This window comes from Oxyura jamaicensis, unplaced genomic scaffold, assembly GCF_011077185.1.
Source record: "Oxyura jamaicensis isolate SHBP4307 breed ruddy duck unplaced genomic scaffold, BPBGC_Ojam_1.0 oxyUn_random_OJ72145, whole genome shotgun sequence".
In the NCBI taxonomy this organism is placed as follows: Eukaryota; Metazoa; Chordata; class Aves; order Anseriformes; family Anatidae; genus Oxyura; species Oxyura jamaicensis.
The window spans coordinates 155,971-176,138 of NW_023310890.1; the positions used below are offsets into that span (position 1 = coordinate 155,971).

The 20,168-nt window shown below is 46.9% G+C and overlaps 2 protein-coding genes across 2 annotated transcripts in view; one reads left to right on the top strand and one right to left on the bottom strand.

Annotated features, from left to right (window-relative positions):
- Positions 1–739: 739 nt before the first annotated feature.
- LOC118159805 (ubiquitin-associated protein 2-like) overlaps positions 740–20,168 on the bottom strand; it is a 105,085-nt gene continuing 85,656 nt past the window's right edge. The window contains exons 15-25 of the mRNA XM_035314358.1: positions 19,706–19,772; positions 18,209–18,404; positions 16,878–16,969; positions 15,968–16,015; positions 10,403–10,481; positions 8,694–8,908; positions 7,834–7,933; positions 7,643–7,750; positions 6,167–6,234; positions 1,480–1,671; positions 740–912 (exon numbers count right to left, since the gene is read on the bottom strand). Of these exons, the coding sequence (XP_035170249.1) occupies positions 817–912; positions 1,480–1,671; positions 6,167–6,234; positions 7,643–7,750; positions 7,834–7,933; positions 8,694–8,908; positions 10,403–10,481; positions 15,968–16,015; positions 16,878–16,969; positions 18,209–18,404; positions 19,706–19,772 (1,261 nt within the window). The 3' untranslated portion in view covers positions 740–816. The remainder of the gene's footprint in view (positions 913–1,479; positions 1,672–6,166; positions 6,235–7,642; positions 7,751–7,833; positions 7,934–8,693; positions 8,909–10,402; positions 10,482–15,967; positions 16,016–16,877; positions 16,970–18,208; positions 18,405–19,705; positions 19,773–20,168) is intronic.
- LOC118159806 (interferon-like) lies at positions 12,291–12,887 on the top strand. Its single transcript, XM_035314359.1, is given in 3 exon segments — positions 12,291–12,563; positions 12,566–12,721; positions 12,723–12,887. Coding segments are annotated over 3 exon segments (582 nt in total). The 5' UTR covers positions 12,291–12,296; the 3' UTR covers positions 12,882–12,887.

The following is a 20,168-nucleotide window of genomic DNA, read 5'->3' on the forward strand; positions in this document are numbered from 1 at the left end:
GGTTTGTTTGTTTTTTTTTTTTGTCTCTACTGATGCAAAAGGGAGTTCCAGGACACACTGAGCCACCGGAAGTCTCTTGCTTGAGAAACAAAACCAAACCAAAAAAAAAAAGGTTGTTTTTTTTTTTTCCATTATTATTTATTTAAAAATTGGAAAATAAAAAGGTGAGGGTGCAGCTCGGGGCCACAGTGACCAAACTGCCCACAAGTTCATCTTCCACAGCAGGAGGGAGGGGAGAGACTAAAGAAAGGGGAAGGCCCACAAAACATTTTTTCCTTTTTTTTTTTCCTTTAAAGTAACAGCTATACTGGGGGTGGGGGCAGAAATCAAACCAACAGGACATCTTGATTCGTTTTTGGGGGGCCAGGCCTCCTTCTTTGCCTGAATTTAGAACTGCATTAAATAAATGGGCTCCAGCTCCAATAAAAATGCCACAGTTTGTCTTTGACAGAGTTATAAAGCCCATAGAGCTTAAAAAAGGAAGGATGCTCTGGTGCAGATGGGAAATGAATAATTAGTTTTCCTACAAAGAAAATAAAACAGGCTGCAAGATGCAGAAAACCACATTTAGGCTCTATTACATTTACAAATACATACATAAATATATTACATACAACAGCAACTCAAAAAGAGGAAGCGGGCGAGTTGCACAGAGGATGGCTGGCTACAGTTCTCCTCGCACAGATGTTTGGCTGAGCAGTTAGTTACTTCTCCTAATGATTCCAGGAACAGGCTCCGGCTTCTTTTCTTTTGCCTTTTTTTTTTTTTCTCCTCTCTCCTCTCCTTTCATCCTCTCCCCCCTCCCCGGTTTTGGATTTAGTTTGTCCAGTATGGAGAAGTGCCATAGGCGGTTTTGGTAGCCTGAGACTTCTGCTGCATGGTGCTGGGCTGGTTGCGCTGACCAGATCCACCCTAGAAATCAGAACAGGAGGAGACATCAGCATCAAAGGCAGGACGCTGCAAGGAGAACAGCAGGGCTGTGGGAAGCAGAGAAGCATTCTCAAGATGAGCAGAGACTGCACCAGCCAAGGATGTCAAGTGTTCAGAGGGAGCAGTTACTACCTATTTCTGGATTCCAAAGCAGGGAACATTTTTCAGGGAACATTTACAGTGAGGAAAAGAAGAGATTTCACCAGTTGGTGGAATCAAATCAGAAATCGGAGCTGACATGCAAGGGGAAGTTTGTTTTTTTCCCCCAGTCACAGTGCAAATGCTCGTGTCCAGGGAACAGCAGCAGCTGCCTCAACCTTACACCCCTCACACCCCTCTGTGTCCACATCGCAACGGCCTTTTCCAAACAGGACTTGGCCCCCAGCCCTCCCAGGCTGGTAAACAGCATCTAGTCTGCTAGCCTGCAACCCTGCCAGGCCATATTCCCAGCAAGCAAAGCAAAACAAAACCAAAATAAAACCAAAATCCTACACCAGGAGGTAAGTGGGAGCAACATGCACTTTGCGAAGGCTGCAGGGGCTGACTCACCTGCCCATCTTGCTGAATATGGTGATGCAGCATCTGGGAATGAGGCTGCTGATGTGCAGGCAGGATGTGGAGAAAAGGGGCTGGAGCATAACCCGTGGCAGCACCAGGGTTCAGGGGCCCAGTAGATCCGAGAGCAGAGGGCAGGCTGAAAGGAGGCGGTGTGCCAGCGTGGAATCCCTGCTTGTCAAACGTCTGCACAGGAGGCAACGGGGATAGCATCAAAGACCAGCAGGAACAGCCCCACAGTGACCAAACAAGAACAAGAGTGGCCTGAACACAGATCCCTGCACCTCTCATCAACCCTGTGAGCAAGCCCAGTCAGACCAAATACCTGTGGGCACTTCAGATTGAGTTCAACTCCTCACTCTTATTTCTGCACTGATGCCCAAAACTTTAATTTTATTTCCATGGCTACTGTGTTCCTTTTTTTCCCTGACCTCTTTTTGCTTAGTGGGACATAGGGTGGCAGCAGCTGCCTGAAATCAGTCCATCAGACCTCTCAGGGGCTCAAGACTGAATTGTTTGACCTACTCCAGGCATCCCAACAAAAATGCAGGAAGAAATTGCACTAAGGTTTGGCTCCCCCAACCAAAGCTCTGCCCCCCTAAGGCTACACATGTATCCAAGGGCTGGTGTCCTACTCCTGGGCATGGAGCACAGCCTGATTGCCCCATGACCCTGACTGACTGGGTCTGACTGCCCTGACAGAGGGTGCAAGGATGGGGAAAGGAGTTGGCTGTAACGCCACTTCACAGAATCACAGAATAGTCTAGGTTGGAAGAGACCTCCAAGATCACCGAGTCCAACCTCCGACCTAACGCTAACAAATCTTCCACTAAACCATATCCCTAAGCTCTACATCTAAACGTCTTTTAAAGACCTCTAGGGATGGTGACTCCACCACTTCCCTGGGCAGCCTATTCCAGTGACTAACAACCTGTTCAGTAAAGAAGTTCTTCCTAATATCCAACCTAAACCTCCCCTGGCACAACTTTAGCCCATTCCCCCTCGTCCTGTCACCAGGCACATGGGAGAATAGACCAACCGCCACCTCGCTACAGCCTCCCTTCAGGCACCTGTAGAGTGCAATAAGGTCACCCCTGAGCCTCCTTTTCTCCAGGCTAAACAGTCCCAGCTCCCTCAGCCGCTCCTCGTAAGACTTGTTGCTTTGTTGCCCTTCTCTGGACTCGCTCAAGCACCTCCATGTCCTTCTTGTAGCGAGGGGCCCAAAACTGAACGCAGTACTCGAGGTGCGGCCTCACCAGAGCTGAGTACAGGGGGACAATCACTTCCCTGGACCTGCTGGCCACGCTGTTTCTTATGCAAGCCAGGATGCTGCTGGCCTTCTTGGCCGCCTGAGCACACTGCTGGCTCATATTCAGCCGACTGTCAACCAATACTCCCAGGTCCTTCTCTGCCAGGCAGCTTTCTAACCACACATCTCCCAGCCTGTAGCTCTGTTTGGGGTTGTTGTGCCCCAGGTGCAGGACCTGGCACTTGGCCTTGTTGAACTTCATACCGTTGGCCTTGGCCCATGGGTCCAGCCTATCCAGATCCTCCTGCAGAGCCTTCCTACCCTCGAGCAGATCGACACACGCACCTAACTTGGTGTCGTCTGCAAACTTGCTGAGGGTGCACTCAATCCCCTCGTCCAGATCATCGATGAAGATGTTAATGAGGACTGGCCCCAGTACCGAGCCCTGGGGGACTCCACTAGTGACCGGCCTCCAACTGGATTTGACTCCATTCACCACAACTCTCTGGGCCCGGCCATCCAGCCAGCTCTTAACCCAGCGAAGTGTACGCCAGTCCAAGCCATGAGCAGCCAGTTTCCTGAGGAGAATGCTGTGGGGAACGGTGTCAAATGCCTTACTGAAGTCAAGGTAGACCACGTCCACAGCCTTTCCCTCATCCACTAAGCGTGTCACCTTGTCATAGAAGGAGATCAGGTTTGTCAAGCAGGACCTGCCCTTCATAAACCCATGCTGACTAGGCCTGATTGCCTGCTTGCCCTGCAACTGCCGCATGATGACACCCAAGATAATCTGCTCCATGAGCTTCCCTGGCACTGATGTTAAACTAACAGGCCTATAGTTCCTGGGTCTACCCTCCGGCCCTTCTTGTAGATGGGCGTTGCGTTTGCTAGCCGCCATTTGAGTGGGACCTCCCCCAATAGCCAGGACTACCGATAAATGATGGAAAGCGGCTTGGCCAACTCTTCCGCCAGTTCTCTCAGTACCCTCGGGTGGATCCCATCCGGCCCCATCAACTTGCGTACATCCAACTGCTATAGCAGGTCGCCAACCATTTCCTCATGGATTGTGGGGGCCACATTCTGCTCCCCATCCCCTTCCACCAGCTCAGGGTACTGGGCGTCCAGAGAACAACTGGTTTTGCTGTTAAAGACTGAGGCAAAGAAGGCGTTAAGCACCTCAGCTTTTTCCTCATCTCTGGTTACTAAGTTTCCCCCCACATCCAGTAGAGGGTGGAGATTCTCCTTAGTCCTCCTTTTTGTGTTGATGTATTTATAAAAACATTTTTTGTTGTCCTTAACAGCAGTAGCCAGATTGAGCTCCAGATGAGCTTTGGCCTTTCTGATTTTGTCCCTGCACCGCCTCGCAGCATCCTTGTAGTCCCCCTGAGTGGCCCGCCCTCTTTTCCAAAGATTATAAACCCTCTTTTTTCTCCTAAGCTCGAGCCACAGCTCTCTGCTCAGCCAGGCCGGTCTTCTTCCACGCCGGCTCGGCTTTGGGCACGTGGGGACAGACCACTCCTGAGCCATTAAGATTTCTTTCTTGAAGAGCGCCCAGCCCTCCTGGGCTCCTCTGTCTTTCAGTACCGCCTCCCAAGGGACTCTGCCAACCAGTGTCTTGAACAGCTCAAAGTCAGCCCTCCGGAAGTCCAAGACAGCGGTTTTACTGATCCCCTTCCTGACTTCGCCGAGTATCGAGAACTCTACCATTTTGTGGTCACTCTGCCCAAGACAGCCCCCGACCAGCACGTCTCCCACCAGTCCTTCTCTGTTAGTGAACAGAAGGTCTAGCGGGGCACCTCCCCTGGTAGGCTCGCCAACCAGCTGAGTCAGGAAGTTATCTTCCACGCTCTCCAGAAACCTCCTGGACTGCTTTCTCTGGGCTGTGTTGTGCTTCCAGGATATGTCTGGGAAGTTAAAGTCCCCCACAAGAACAAGCGCTGACAATTTCGCAACTTCCGCCAGCTGCCTGTAGAACTCCTCATCCGTCCCCTCATCCTGGTTTGGCGGTCTATAACAGACCCCCACCAGGATGCTTCCCTTGTTGGCCTTTCCGCTGATCCTAACCCATAGCGACTCCACCTTGTCATTCCCAGCCTTGAGTTCGACGACGTCAAAACACTCTCTAATATAGAGCCACTCCACCACCCCTTCTGTGCTGCCTGTCCCTTCTGAAGAGCCTATAGACAGACATTGCAGCACTCCAGTCATGAGAGTGGTCCCACCACGTTTCCGTGCTGACAACCAAGTCATAGCCTGCGTGCTGCGCAATGGCTTCCAGCTCCTCCTGCATGTTGCCCATGCTGCGTGCATTAGTGTAGATGCACTTCAGCTGGGCCTTAGCCTTCTCCCCCAGCCTTGCCACTGTTCCCCCTGGCACACCTCCAACAGGCTTTGTTTCATCCCCGCCCCCCTTCTCACCTATTTTAAAGCCCTCTCAATGAGCCCTGCCAGCTCCTGGGCCAGGATCCGTTTTCCCCTTGCGGACAGTTGGGACCCTTCTGCGGCCATCAGGCCAGGTGCCGAGTAGAGCGCCCCGTGGTCAAAGAACCCAAAACTTCTGTGTTGGCACCAGCCTCTGAGCCACGTGTTTATCAGGTGGGCTTTTTGTGTCCTCTCTGAACCATTCCCTGCCACTGTAGGAATGGACAAAAACACCACCTGTACTCCCGCTCCGTCCACTAACCATCCCAGCCCCCTGAAGTCCCATTTGATAGCCTTCAGGCTTCTCTCATCAATGGTATCACTGCCAGCCTGGACTATCAGTAGTGGGTAGTAATCAGAGGGGCGAACCAGGTTGGGAAGCTTTCTGGCAACATCCCTGATCCCAGCCCCAGGGAGGCAGCAGACTTCCCTACGGGTGGGGTCAGGCCGACAGATAGGGCCCTACGTTCTTCTGAGAAGGGAGTCGCCCACCACAATCACCCTTCTCTCCTTCTTGGTGGGAGAAGTCTTGAGGCGTGGAGCAGCTCATCAAGCACTTTCTACTCTCCCTGGGAACCTGTACGCAGAGCAAGAGCCAGAGGTGGAGCAGAGTGGTGCTGGCACCCATGGGAGAGACCCTCAGGTACAGGGGTGGGCACTGCTGGCTCACGTCTCTGAAAAAAGCTAACATCCTCTTCACTCATCTGCTTTAGGGGCAATTTTGACTGTGCTATCCTGTTTTATTTGCACCCACAGCATGCGTGAGGCAGCATGACAGTGCAGGGAGCTCTGCGTCTGTGCCAGCAGCTTTGGCCAGGAGTGGACATGGCAGAGGCAGCAGGACAGAAGGCGATACTCCTCTCCAGCAAGCAGAGCCAGAGTAAGAAATGCCAAAGCCTGCTAAGCCCAAGCTGCCTGGGAACTGTCCCCAGCTGCCAGGGCTCCGGCAGAGTCCCACCAAGCCACCAATAAGCAGGGAGCCACCAGGGAGGAGGGTCCAGCATTCCTCACCTGAGTCTTGTTATAGACTGAGCCATTGATATCAGGCACACCTGTGTTACTTGAGGTCACAGAAACACCTGGAAAACAAAAAGGCACTGACAATGAGAAAGCCAAGCAGCACCCAGCTCAGACCCTATGTGTGCTTTGCTCCTGGTGCCTCAGTGGGGGCACCTGAAACCACTGCCTCACATGCCCTCCTCCTCGGTGCCCTCAGACTGACAGCACTCTGGCCAAGAGCAGGAGGAAGGGCTCGGCTCCCTGCTCCTGCTGCAGAGCAGGCAACCAGCCCACTGGGATAAATCATCCGTGTCCACTGCGCACTTCATTGGACAGCAGCTGGCTGCGCTGAACACTGAGCTCACAGAAAGCCAGCTTTCCCCCAGGATTAGGGATGCATTTGGCTCTATCACAGCATTCAAGAGCCTTCCAGTAGTGTGCTGAGCAATGAGCCTCAGCAGCTGCTACACGCTTGTGCCCTTGTCCTTTCGCATCATGCAGCAGGGTGAGGCCTGCCCTGCTCCTCTGCCCCTGCAGAATTAGTGTCACTCGCTCAGTCTGGTTTCCACCTGGATCCACCTGGTGCCACAAAAGGCCCAGGAACAGCCACTTACCAGGAAAGGGACTCTCAAGTTGGCCACTCATTTGTGGGCTTACAAGGACTGGATCCAATCACTTGGATCAGATTAAAAGCAGTGGTTCCTGTGGCCACTGAATCAGGTGCCTGGACTCGCTGGGTTTGCACTGCTCTAAGGCTGTACCCTTCCTAGGAGATCTCTCCTTTTTGCAGGCTACAGAGGAGAGCACGATCAGCTCCTGCTTGAAGACTGATGTCCTGACTAGTCCAGGGGGCGTTTCAAACGCACAACAAATGCTTGGTATTTGCTTAAGCCCAAGGATGAACTAATTAGTGCTAAGCAGCTCGGTATACGTTTCTCAGGTCTAACCATCATGTGCAGAACAAAGCTTTCACATGAGCTGTGTACATCCCTTAGCCTTTACAGTCACAGAGGACTGTAGGCACAAAACAACGCAACGAGTTACAGAGCGTGAGGACAGCAGCTACAACAGCCCTGAGATACGTGAACTGCCCTGCTCGCTCTGAATGCACGGCTATCTCAGGCATCTACCAGACTCAAAATCCAGTCAGCGTTTGGCAGAGGACCCTTTCAGCAGTAGCATCCCACTGCTTTGAGACCACTTACTCTTCACCAAAGTCAACTCTGGCAGGGAAAACAGCTTGCTACTTCTCCCACGTGTAATTGAGGACAAAACTGCACATCAGCCACACAAACCCTTATGCGATGTTCAGCCGTTAGGTTTAGAGGGAACACTTGGGCCATTAAAAAAAAATGCATTTTGGAGAAACAGCTTGGATCTCAACCCTGTTTACAGCTGGCTGCTGTGTTGACTGCACAGCACTGGCAATGCTGGGAGTTTGCCCTACTGAATCCCACTCAGGAGTAAACCTCAAGTCTCATGTGTTACCTTTCCCAGGTCCAGTGCCAGCAGATTTGTTTTGTGCTTGAGATGACCCACTGTAGCCTCCTTTGCTGTAATCTCCAGCTGCCGTTCCCTGCGTTAAGTCATCATAGCCTGCTGGTGTGTACAAGACAAGGTGTTACAGTGTGCAAGCAGCTCTGCAGACGCTCCAGTGAAAAGCGCAGTGACGAGCGTACCTGCTCCATAGCCGTGCTGCCCGTAGCCACTCGCCTGCTGGAAAGGAGTGGACGCAGTGTTCAGATTGACTCCGTGCTGCTTAGCAGATGCAGGAGGTACCTGGACAAAGGAGGAGGGATAACAAAAGCCACTGTTAGCTGGGGAGCAGTGCACAAAAAGCAAGGTCCCTCTGCCATCTAGTGGGGAAGGCACCTCCAGCTCACACGGGAAATAACTTGGAGCTGGGAGCACTGGGATCGCAGGGGAGGTGGCACTCACTGCTGGAGCAGCTCTGTGCAAGCCACACGTTTCCTGCCAGAGCTTCTCTTTCCCGTGGCCTTTCTTCCCATTGCAATGCAACCACATCTCAAGCTGCCTCTTTATTTCATATGTGCAATAAAATTGACTGCAAAAAGCAAGTTTTTTGCCTTAAACCAAAACCATGCAACCACAGCGCTCTCCAGAATCAAACAAAACCAGCTCCTGCCTGAGGCTGTTTCATAAAACACAGTCCCTACAGTGCCCTAAAATAGACTTATCTACCCTTCTGGCCTGGAGCATCACCTCTTCCCAAATAACTTCCTCCTGAGACTACCAGTGCTGCTCTACAGCTTCTTGGGGTCTCCTTTTGACTCTGCAGAAGCTCCTAAGGGCTTTTCAGGAACACTACAAACCCATGAGCTGCAGCTGTCTACTATTTACAGTAACCTGTGCCTATGAGTTCTGGCCTTTCAAGTTTCCTCTTGTGGAAGGGACAAGCAGGAACAACTTTTTGTAAAGATCCTCTACAGGATAGGGAAGATGTAGGCCAGGTTTTGGTGGAGAGAGCAAAACCAGAGGAGCACGAAGCAAGGGTTACAGTTGAAGCCGTCACACTTACAAACATGGTTGGCCCGTACTGGAATGCGCTCGGTACGCCTGGCACCCCGGCATAGTAAGGGAGCCCAGTGTAGCTGTACCCCGGCGGCAGGGTCGGGTTGAGGAAGGGCTGCTGAGTCGTGTGGTGAGTCTGCGTCTGGTTATGATGCGGCTGGGCTAGCGTGGTAGCGGGAGCAGGGGAGGCAGAATCCCCACGGCCAAATTTTGTTACGTCACCTGAGAAGGAAAAGACTGATCAGAAAGGGAACAAAGCTTCTCCACAAGGATCCTCTGAGTACAAGTAAACTAACAAAGAGCACATCCTACATTTGAAAGGCTGCAGGTTTTCATGGGAAGAACTCTCCTGGTCTTTATTCCTGATGGCCACAGGGACATGGCCTGTTCGTGGCACAGAGCTCTGTGCCACGGCTAATCCACTGATAGAATGGAGATGCCGATACTTACCTATCTCACGCACACTGAGCAGATTCGTTACTATCAGATTGTTGCAATAAAATATGCTAAAAGCAGAACTATGGTAAATAGCCAAAGTGCAAATGGTTGTTGGGTTAAAACATGACTCTCTTGGAGGTTAAACTGATTAGCCAAGCTTCACGGGCTGAGAGCAAGTTAAGATTTACAGGCAGTGATGGGCATGTTTTTGTCAATGTCTGTTTATTTATGAAGCATGACTAGTTAGATGTCCGATTCCTCACACCACCAAAGTTCTGGAGACAGTAGCTGAAGGCCACGAAAGCAAGGTTTGCATCGTGGACCACCTTATTGAAGAAGTAGGAAGGGAAATTGGTTATTAACTCAAAATCAGCCTCCCAAGAGAAGTGACTTTGAAGCAGAAAACTCCAAAACAAACACTTGCATTTTTCTGACAGCCTACAGAGCACCATGTTCATGTTTTTTTTTTTATTTTTATTATTTTTTTATTTTTTTTAAAAAAAAGACGATACATTACATCTATCTCATTCCTGACCAGTACTCCTCTTTGTTGGTTGCCAAGAAGAGTGACAACATTCAATAACTGCCTTATAGGAATCATAATACCTATGGCTACAGTTTTAAGCTGTAATCAGATGGCAGTGGAAGAAAAGCTCTTGCTGAATATGCTGTACAGCATTAATATCATCTTTGCACAATGATAACTGAAGAACAAGAATGAGGAAGAGCTTCTTAGACCACATGCTTTTGGCAGCAAAGTCCATTAGATTTGAGGAGGACAGGGGAGAACCTGCTAGAGGCAGCACCTGGTGGCTCCTGGTAGCACAAGTGCTAAAATAGCAATAACCAAGCACGGGTTGCTGCTGAAAGGGTTCTAAAAGGGTCTATTCCAGTGCCAAAAAAAGGAAAGCCAGCCAGCTGAATTTCAAGGAAAAGACCAAATAAACTATCAGGTATCTTCTAAGCACCTGTATGTGCTTGAGAAAGGCACTAGATGACACTGGCATTTACATTTTTAACAATTTTGCACTTGCTCTCAAAGACTATCCAACTTTATCCCAGAAGAGGTCATGTATGAATTCCCAATTAAAACAATGAATAAAAATCCATGTCAAAGTTGAGAGGGAAAAGCTTGTTTTTATTTGCTTATTTTCAGATTGGTGGATTTAAATTGCCTACAGAAGGGAAAAATGACTCCTCCATCAGCAACAGCAGGATGACCTGCATTTAGAAACCAACACATCTCACTTATTGTCCTTGTCTTTAAATAGCACTCACCTGAGTACGGGTTGTTAGCAAGGCTCCCATCTCTGCCTGTCAAGGTTGCAGGAGCAGGGAATGTAATTCCGTAGTAATCCTTAAACAAAGATGACATCGTTTATTAATAGTTGTAACCATAACAGAGCTGAGTAGCTCTTACACACCCTGCTTTATAAAAATAAGAATTTTAAAAGCGAGGAATAATGGAAGCTATAAGGTCAGTTTCTGCCCAAGCTTAAAACAGAGCTAAAGATTTACCAGGATCCTCAATTTCACACTAAACCTACTTTATGGACACTTAATATCGTCTGCAATCACTTTATCTCGTAATGGCAGCTTCTGCTTAGCCTGCTGATACATCTAAGGTCACTTCTCACTGAGCATCCACCTCTGCTCAAAGGCAATGACTAAAAGCTCTTCTCACCCAACCCTCAGCTTAGAGCTGTCATCTTCCAGCAAGACTGCACCTGGAAGAACAACAGACCCTGCAGGATGCCAAAGACTTGGAGTCAGGCCAGAACCATAAAAATAACGTGGATGTAGTCTAAAGGTCTTGTACCATGCCCTGTTCTCTAAAAGTAAAAAAAATTACCTAGAAAAAGAGAACAAACTTGAAAGAAAACTGGAGCAAAAAGTTACTACCTGATGACAGAAAAGATTATTTAAATTATGTCACAGAAGACTGTAGATCAGTGGACTGCAAAGTGGGGTGCCCAAGACAATCCACTGGGGTGTGTGAAGATTTTTTTTTGGTACCACTAATAACATGAAATAAAAAAAATTAAGGGGCTGGGTGCTCAACCCCTTACCCCCTTCCCAAACTGACAGGGGTGCATGATAAAAAGTGGTGGAGACCACTGCTTTGGATCATATTCTTCTAGGTCCTCACCCTGGCAGGCTTGCACTCTGAGATAATAGAGCACACCAGCAAAAACAAAGCAACATTTCATTTTCAGTAGGGGTGCAGAAGTTGCCCTTCCCTCTCTGGGTGAGCTCCACCTGGGGGGCTGGTACTCTACCAAGCAGTTTTCCTCCTGATGTTCACTTACTCCTCACCATCCAGAGCTAGTTAGTGCCTTCACCACTCCTCTCCCCATTTCCACATTCTCCAACACTGGAAAAGTATCCTCCTCCACACTCATCTCTGCAAATTCCCTGACACCTCAAATGCTTTCTCTGATTTAATTGCACCTTCTACCTTGCTGCAATTCTGCGTCTCGCTGCCCTGTTTCATACACATCCTCCTCCTCCATCACTGAACATGAAATAACCTGGCAAAGATTTAGGATTGCAGGGACTTCGTGTAACTCAAAACCGTGCCGTATTTCATCATCCTTTCCTTCCCAGGTAAATTCGGTCTTATCAACTCATCAAATGTAAACAACAAAAAGCAAATAAAGGGAAACCATACGTAAACAGAAATACAAAGAGTATCGGAGCATTATATAAGAAAAATTGATTTGGGTAGGCAAGGAAACCTGAAAATAAAACTCAAGTAAAACAGTCCATGAAAGCAACGAAAGGGAAACCCTAAAACACTTCTGCAGCATGGCTGCCCCAACCGCTTCTGCCACAGTGATTTCACATCTCCCAGCCAGCCACATCAGCCCGCAGCGAGCCTGACCCGCAACTGGGACACCCTGGCACCACGACAGCAGCGCTGGGAAGAATGCATGCTGCCCCTGCCTGCAGAACGAGGGCACACCTCGCCTGGCTCCACAGAAGACTGAAGGAAAAAGGCAAACAGAAAGCAAAACTGAAAACAGAAACAGGAATTCTCTCTGGATGATGATGAAAGGAAAGATGCCGCACCGCATAAAGCCTGACACACGGCAGCACCCCGAACACTGCTACCACCCGCATTACCACCCAGCCCCAACAGGCTCCCACCCAGCACAACCCAAGACCCACCATGCCTGGGCCCACAGCCCCAACACCAACAGCCATCTACAGCACCCTGGCGCTCCTGCTCCTCCTCACGCCTCCCGCCAACGCCTTCTCCTGCAGCCCCCTGCGCCTCCATGACAGCGCCTTCCCCTGGGACAGCCTCCAGCTCCTCCGCGACATGGCTCCCAGCCCCATACAGCCCTGCCTGCAGCAGCACGCGCCTTGCTCCTTCCCGGACACCCTCCTGGACACCAATGACACACAGCAAGCTGCACACACTGCCCTCCACCTCATACTGTCCTCCAACACCTCTTCGACACCCTCAGCAGCCCCAGCACCCCCGCACACTGGCTCCACACTGCACGCCATGACCTCCTCAACCAGCTCCAGCACCACATCCACCACCTCGAGTGCTGCTTCCCAGACAATGCCATGCGCTTCCACAGGCGAGGGCCCCCGCAACCTTCACCTCAGCATCAACAAGTACTTCAGCTGCATCCAACACTTCCTCCACAACCACACCTACAGCCCCTGCGCCTGGGACCACGTCCACCTCAAGGCTCACGCCTGCTTCCAGAGCATCCACTGCCTCACCTGCACCATGCGCTGAGAGGAGCCCCACACACATTCCTCCCACACTCCTCCTATTTATCTATTTATTCAACTATTTATTGCAAACAAATAAACTTAACCTTTTGTAGAAATTTTGACAGTGGCTCTTATCTCACCAGCACAAAACCTCCTGCGGGGGCAGCCCACCTCCACAAACAACCACTGCACTGAGCCCCACACAGGGACACAAACACAGGGCCATCTCCCCTTCCCTTCCCTCCCTCATGGCAACCGGGGCTGGTATAGGGCAGGGGGAACAGAAGGCTGCTCCAGCATGCTGGGGTCAGCCCCAAATCCTCATATCCCCAGGGCCTCCAGAGGTGCTCCACACCCAGGCAGCACCAAAGGAAAAGACGTCCCACCCTCACTTGGCTTTCAGCTGGATGTGCTGGAGATGGAGCACAGCACCTTCCTGCACACCATGTCCCCGTGCTGCTTGCTGCGCAGCTTGGACCTGCAGGTCACCCACTGAAGGGCCAAAGGCCATACACAAATAGTTTGTCCTATCTTGACTTCGGATACCGCCTTTTCATCCATGAAACCCTTGTAGACCTGCCAGGATGGACTTAACTCCATTCCTTTAAGTCTGAACTTCCCATTTCTTGTTAACTTGCTGAACCCCTGTGCAGAACTGCCTAAGAACCTACAACTCCATTGAGTATTAATCTATTTGCGTAACTTTTTTTTTTAGAAACAAAAGTGAACAGATAACAGCAAAAATAATAGTATTCCTAAAATATTTTTATGGAAGTCACATGTTTAACAGGCACAGAAGGGAATGGTTACATGCAGGTGTGCATTCACAGCCCCACACACAGATCCCCAGCACAAGCCTTATTCTCTCCCCCACCAAGCCGACACTGGTAGCTGCAGTCAGCTGCTTTGAACTAATTTCAGGCTGCCCTGAAACAAAAGCAGCCTCACTAACATGCTCCTGTCCCCATGACAGCATTGGTATCCCATTCCTTGTCAACCAAATGCAGGGGTAACCCCCAAACGTCCAAGCTGACATGGACACTGTCCCTTACTGAATGTACAAACTTCAGAATCAGCCTGCCTGAACCTTCATAAAAATCACATCGGAGCTGTTCCATCATATCCAGCAACCGCTCTTCTCTGCTACTTTATTTCTAACTCCTTTTTCCTCTCTTCACAAACCAAAACCTACAGCACCAGATCCCCACTCCAGCATCCTCTGCTTTTATGGGAATAACAGGGGAAAACCCAACTACACCATCTTTCCAGCAAGAACCTTTGAACAATGCCCATGGAAGAATAGGGGTGAGGCAGGAGATCCCAAACACACTCTCCCCAACCAACAGCCATGGGCAAAGACACAGGCTTGGACAGCACACGTTTTGTGTGACAACAGCCCCAGGCACCCACCCTGACCTCAGCCCAGCAAATCCTGCACTTCTTGATCTGCACTGAGCCCAGGCTACAGCTCATACATTCGCTCCCTCGCCTCATTTCTTCCACCTATGCTTCCTGGAGAGCCTTCCCATGTTTCCAGTTTCACTGCCTTGTCATTAATGAACTCACATCATCACAAACACATCATTGCAGTTCTGTTCTGTGGGAAGTACGTCTGGTGTAGAACCATGAACCTACTCCTAACACTCCTTCTTGCAGTAGACCTGTCATAGTTTTCTTTATTGTTTTTTTGATCCAAGCATGTTCTTATTTTAATACCAATATCATCATTTCCCTAATTCATTATAGTATTTCTTACTTGTTTTGAATAGCTTCACCTCAATTTGTATGACATATCTGCTATATTTTTCTATCCATCCTATAATTTTTCCTTCCTCAATGTGACTTTATCTGCTCTCACTGCAACTTTCACTAGAAAGTAAGACATCCTCATACAAGAGATTTTCAGAAACCTTCATCACTTATTTCCAAATCATTGTGTGCTATTTATATTGGACCTAAATTTAAGGTCTTCTGCTGAATACATGGACAATTTCCAAATAACAGAAAGGTCAGTTTTCCACTCTAATTGTCTGACAGGTATGAAGCCTCTTCTGAAGCTAAGTGCTTTTTCCATGGCCTTGATTTTCCCATTACAGGAAATATTCCACCTTTTTTCATTACCTGATACTTTATTTTGGGTCTTACTTTTAATTTCTTCTGGCAATACTCCTCCCCCCCCAATTTAGTATCAGATATTATCCACATTTTTTCTTCTTACTCAATTCAGTTATCTGTCAGACTGGTTCTTCTGAAACACCATTTTTCTCAAGTGGTTTCTGTTTGCATAGAACATTTCCAAATCTTAACCGCATTATCACTTGTGGCCTAACTCTTCCTTTGATTTTGATGATGAGCAGACAGACAGGGCTTTGTCTGGGACATCCCTGTACTCCATTTGGCTAACCCCCAGATTCCACATGGAAGACTTGCTTAATTACAACCTTCACCCAGTAATACCTCCTTCTAGATCACTGCTCGCTCATTGCTCCAGCTTTGCCTTTATGGATACAGTGCATCAATCAATCCTTTGACTTTTCTCAGTTACATACTACCAGCCTTTCTGAGTTCCTTACCCCAGTTTTGGGGTGGAGGGAAACAACTTCTCACCTTTCTGCATTCTAGGCTGAGGTTCCCTGTGAATCTAACTATCCGTGATTCAAGTTTCTCTCATACATCATTTATATTCTGGATTCATTTAAGTAAGAAAATTGTGTACTTCCTCTCCTGCAGCTTACCTGATGATGCATTTGTTACCACGATGCATGCAAAGAACTCCAGCTTTAATAGCTTCAGCAACCTGCTAGATGCACCCAGTGGCTGTCAATTTGTGTACTACGTCTTGTTGTTCAAGCCCGTCCCTTGCTAAGAGAAAAGCTCGTGCTCAGATTTCAACTAGATTTGCAAAGACTTTGAAAAGACAGCTTGCAGATGGACAAACGTAACAATCGCTCTATACCCATTTACATCACCTAAAGAAACTGTGGATATTCAAAAAACAGAACATAAGGATAAGCTCTTAATCACCACTGAGCAAAGCAATTTGTGTTGGACAGAGGATCAATACTGAAGATAATGCTTAAAATGAAATAAACCAAGCTATTTACTTACCATTGGCAGCCTGGATTGAAGCATCTGGAGATCATCATAACCATAAATCTGCTTGAAGACAGATAAAAATACAACATCATTATAACACTTTTCTCTGATGCTGACAAATTTGGGGTTTTAAACACAGTTTGATCTAGGACAAGCCTATGTTAAAGGTGTATGGCTCTATGTTGTATTGTGTAATCACAAAGCACTGTAGAATTGTAAGGCTAGTCGAGCTTAAAATGTCTTGTCACTCTAATATTGTTTTCAGGTGACAGCAGTACTCTGAGGAAAGCCTGCCTATGCAGTCTTCAATACCATTTTTACAGATGTATCATTCATGAATTAATAAAGATCTACTGGGCATTCAGATTTGGGAATAAAAACAAGTCTTTTCTGCAATTATTCTTTCTGAGAATATGACAAAGACGTAATGAATAGGCTATCAAGCAAACTATAGCTCACCCCTCACATTCAATGCGATAAGAAAAGCAGTTAGAACAGTTTCTGATTCAAAAATTAGATAATGAGATGTTGATCCTGGTCAGACATCAAAAATCTCTGTGCAGCCTTTCAAACTATGACAGACAGGACACATGGCACAGTTCAACCATTACTACAGTAAGTCTATTCCAGTAACACAAACCTGAATAAGTCTAAATTTAATGAAAATGCCTAAAACCTTATACCACCAAAAACCATAGCAGAATACATGCTCAGCTTTGACAGCAGCCACACCAATCCTGAATTTTTTTATGAACAGTGAACTCCCACTGAATAGATTGCATATTTCTTCGGCATTTGGAAGAAGAATTCCAGGTGCAATACATGACAAAACAAATGCCTTGGCATAGACAGCAAGAGGTCTGGAGGGCCCACTTGCACCAAGGTTTAAGTAAACAAGGACAGGTACAATTAAATTGCTTACTGGGTAGGCAGGCAGAAGTCCTCCAGGTCCCACAATATACTGGTTATGCAACAAGGGCGGTACACCTTGGGGCAGGTTTGGGGGAGCTTTGCCTGTAGAACCAAAATACAGACACTTTAACAAGCCTTTAGAAAAGAAAAGGCTTCAGCACCGAAACAACATAGCTCACGAGCCCTGGCAGCTGCACTATCATGGCTTTTAAAGAACAGAACTACACAGAAAAATTTAGTACTAATTGATGAAAATGCTCAAAATAGCCTGAAAAGTTGAACCATACCTAAAGGAAGGGAAAGCACAGACTACTTCAAATTGAAAACAGCCCCTGCAGAAAACAGCCCAATTTTGTCATTTACTCTGAGTGGATTACAGGAACTTCTCTCCTTTCCTTGGTCCCCTCCTGAAGGTAAAACATAGGCACTGTTCTTGATCTGAGAGCAAATTATTTTCTTTCATTTTCCGCCCTGTCAACACATTTCCCCTTGCTGCCAGCAAGGGACCAGAAAGCACTAAATATTGCCAGTACACTTTTTGTGGGTTACTTATTGCATTTGGGACAATAAAGAAGATTAAGACAGTCTCAGGTGCTTCTATGAAGCAGAGCTAGGAAGCAGAAGGGTAAAAAGGCACTTTGGCCAGTCAGATGCTTCATTTACAAAGAGTGGGAATAGGAAATGAGAAATTCTTGTGTATTTAAGTTTGATCTTAATATTTACATCATGCACTTCCCTCCACAGAATTTCCTTTTAGCAGGTTATGTTGATCAGAGCAGAGAAATTTAGCATTGCTTCCACTTCAGTGGAAGAAGCCTCCCCACCTTCTGACAGTGGATGCTTCGGAAGAAGTGATTATTGCTGTGGAATAACCCACACATCAGACAGCTTTTTTCCTCTCTGCAGATGTGGCAGTAGGGATATGACACATGATAATGAGGACACTGCAGTGTACTTTGATTCTGCCAAATGAATTCAAGTCACAGAGAAGACTGAAAGGAAAGCTAATGTAAACTGACAGTCAAAAGCTGATCACAACCTGGAATATAAACTGTGCAAGTCTTCTAGTCCAAAACTTGAAGCGAGAACTGCTCTGGTATCTATTTATAAAGCTCTTTAGGGATAGAACGTGCTATATAAATGCCACATCACACCCTAACAAATACTTCAAATACACAAAATCAGGCAGCTTTATTTTATAAGCCAGAAAATAAAGCATGCTGAAAATGCTAGTCAAGAGTGTGGATTTCTTAGCATAGTTATTGCTGGTGAGATGCTCAACTGACAGCCCTGCAGATTGAAGTCCTTTGTCTATTCACGTGATCTGTTAATATTGCGAACCTGAAGACACTAAGGGAGCTGCCCGTGTGGTAGCAGCTGGTATAGACACACTGGTAACGCTCAGGCCAAGGCTGTTTGTAGTGTTCATACTGCTTGCCATGCCGACAACAGAAGAGGTGGTGCTAGTGGCTGAGGTTGAAACAGTTGAAAAGGTTGTTGAGGGCTGGAGCGAAGTTGTGTTCTCAACACTAGTGTGCTAGAAAGGAGACAAAAAGATTGAGGATCACAGAGCAAAACCACAGTGGAAGACGCTGCGGAAAAAAGACAATCTTATAAGTAACAGCAGCACATGCAAGAGAATGTTTAATAGTAGATGCATTACTTATGTACCAAGCAAGCAACTAAGTTGTACGCTTGTGATTTTCAAGCATTCAAAGAAAATTATTAAAGTTTAAATTAGGCAGCTATATCATCACAGAATTGTATCACAAAAACTCAAACATCCCTCCATTGCATTCTTTCTTGCCATTTGACTGTCTACTCATTTCAGCTAGTAATTATTATATAAAATAAACTTCTATATTCTTCCAAAAGACAGTATTTTTTTCAGAATACAGGACACTGCTATTGTCATTTCCTCGATGCACTTTGCGGAATTTAAAACATTAAAACTGCAATGCCCCACAACAAAATCAATGTGGTAAGCAACCGCAGACCAGATATATTACAGGAACACAAGTATAACAGAGTTCCTGGTTTGAATCCAGCACAATACAGTGCTTTAACTGTAAAAGCTCACGACACTTGCAAAACAGTGTCATCGACACACAGAAGCTAAAACAGCTCCCTAAACAGGGAAGAAGGACATTCGCCTAAATGTGAATTTTCAATTTAGGCATTAGTCAGGATGAAGCATTACAAACTAAAATATACGAATAAAAGAAGAGCAAAAGCCTATCAGCACACCCTAACTGGGATTGTACAGAAGTACAGAATTTATCACAGAATAAAGCAGTGTCTGACTTCCATTTGTGTAACCTCACCTACAGCACCGTATTTGATACCATTTGCCTCACTCTAATGAATTACCCATGTGACAACAACATCACATGGTAAACTCTAGTATCATCTGTTATGAAGTATTTGTCATGATATATATCATTCCATCACACCACACTTTGCCTGCTAACCTCCCCAGTGTCGATTGCTAGCATTCCACCTTTTGAAGCAGTTTCAGACAGCCACTTCTAAATATTATTTTTAATATACTTGCTACAAGAAGTTCTCTTTACTCCATCTCCCCTTCCTGGGGAAAAAAAATTCTCTGTAGCTGTACGACTGACCAGTCTCTAATATTAAATTCTTGATCTAGTACAAATCACAAGTAGTAATGACAATCTTTTTATCACTAGAGGGCTAGCAGTCCTTCTCCCGAGACAAGCCTCTTGTCTCAGTTCTTGGTGTACTGGGACACAATGAACTTTAAGAGAGGGTCTTGATCATCATATTAACACTGACTATATGCCAAACATCTGTTGAAACGCAAACAAGACTTACTGCATGTGATGTGCTTGAAGACAACACTGAGACAGGGGAGAGGCTGCTCTGATGACTGGAAAGGGAGCTAGAAAGAAATTGCAAAGAATTAACACAATGATTTTTTCCTAGAACAAACTATATACACACACTGTATGTATATGCACACACACACCCCTACAGGCAAATTTTCTTTAATATCTACCTACTGTTTAATAAAAAATAATAGAGAACTATTAATAACAAGAAACATGATAAACACCAATCATTTCTAATTACCAGTTTACAATATATTTAGAAAAAAACAGTCGTTTCAGCAATTACACAGCAATGCCTCCAAGTCATGTAAATTACAAAACCAGAACATACCAGAAAGTTTCACATAACACACGGCTTGTTAATTATTCTTTCCCTGAGCAACTGTGTGTTGGGTCTGGCTGGGATGGAGTCACCTTTCCCTGCAGCAGCCCACACAGTGCTGTGC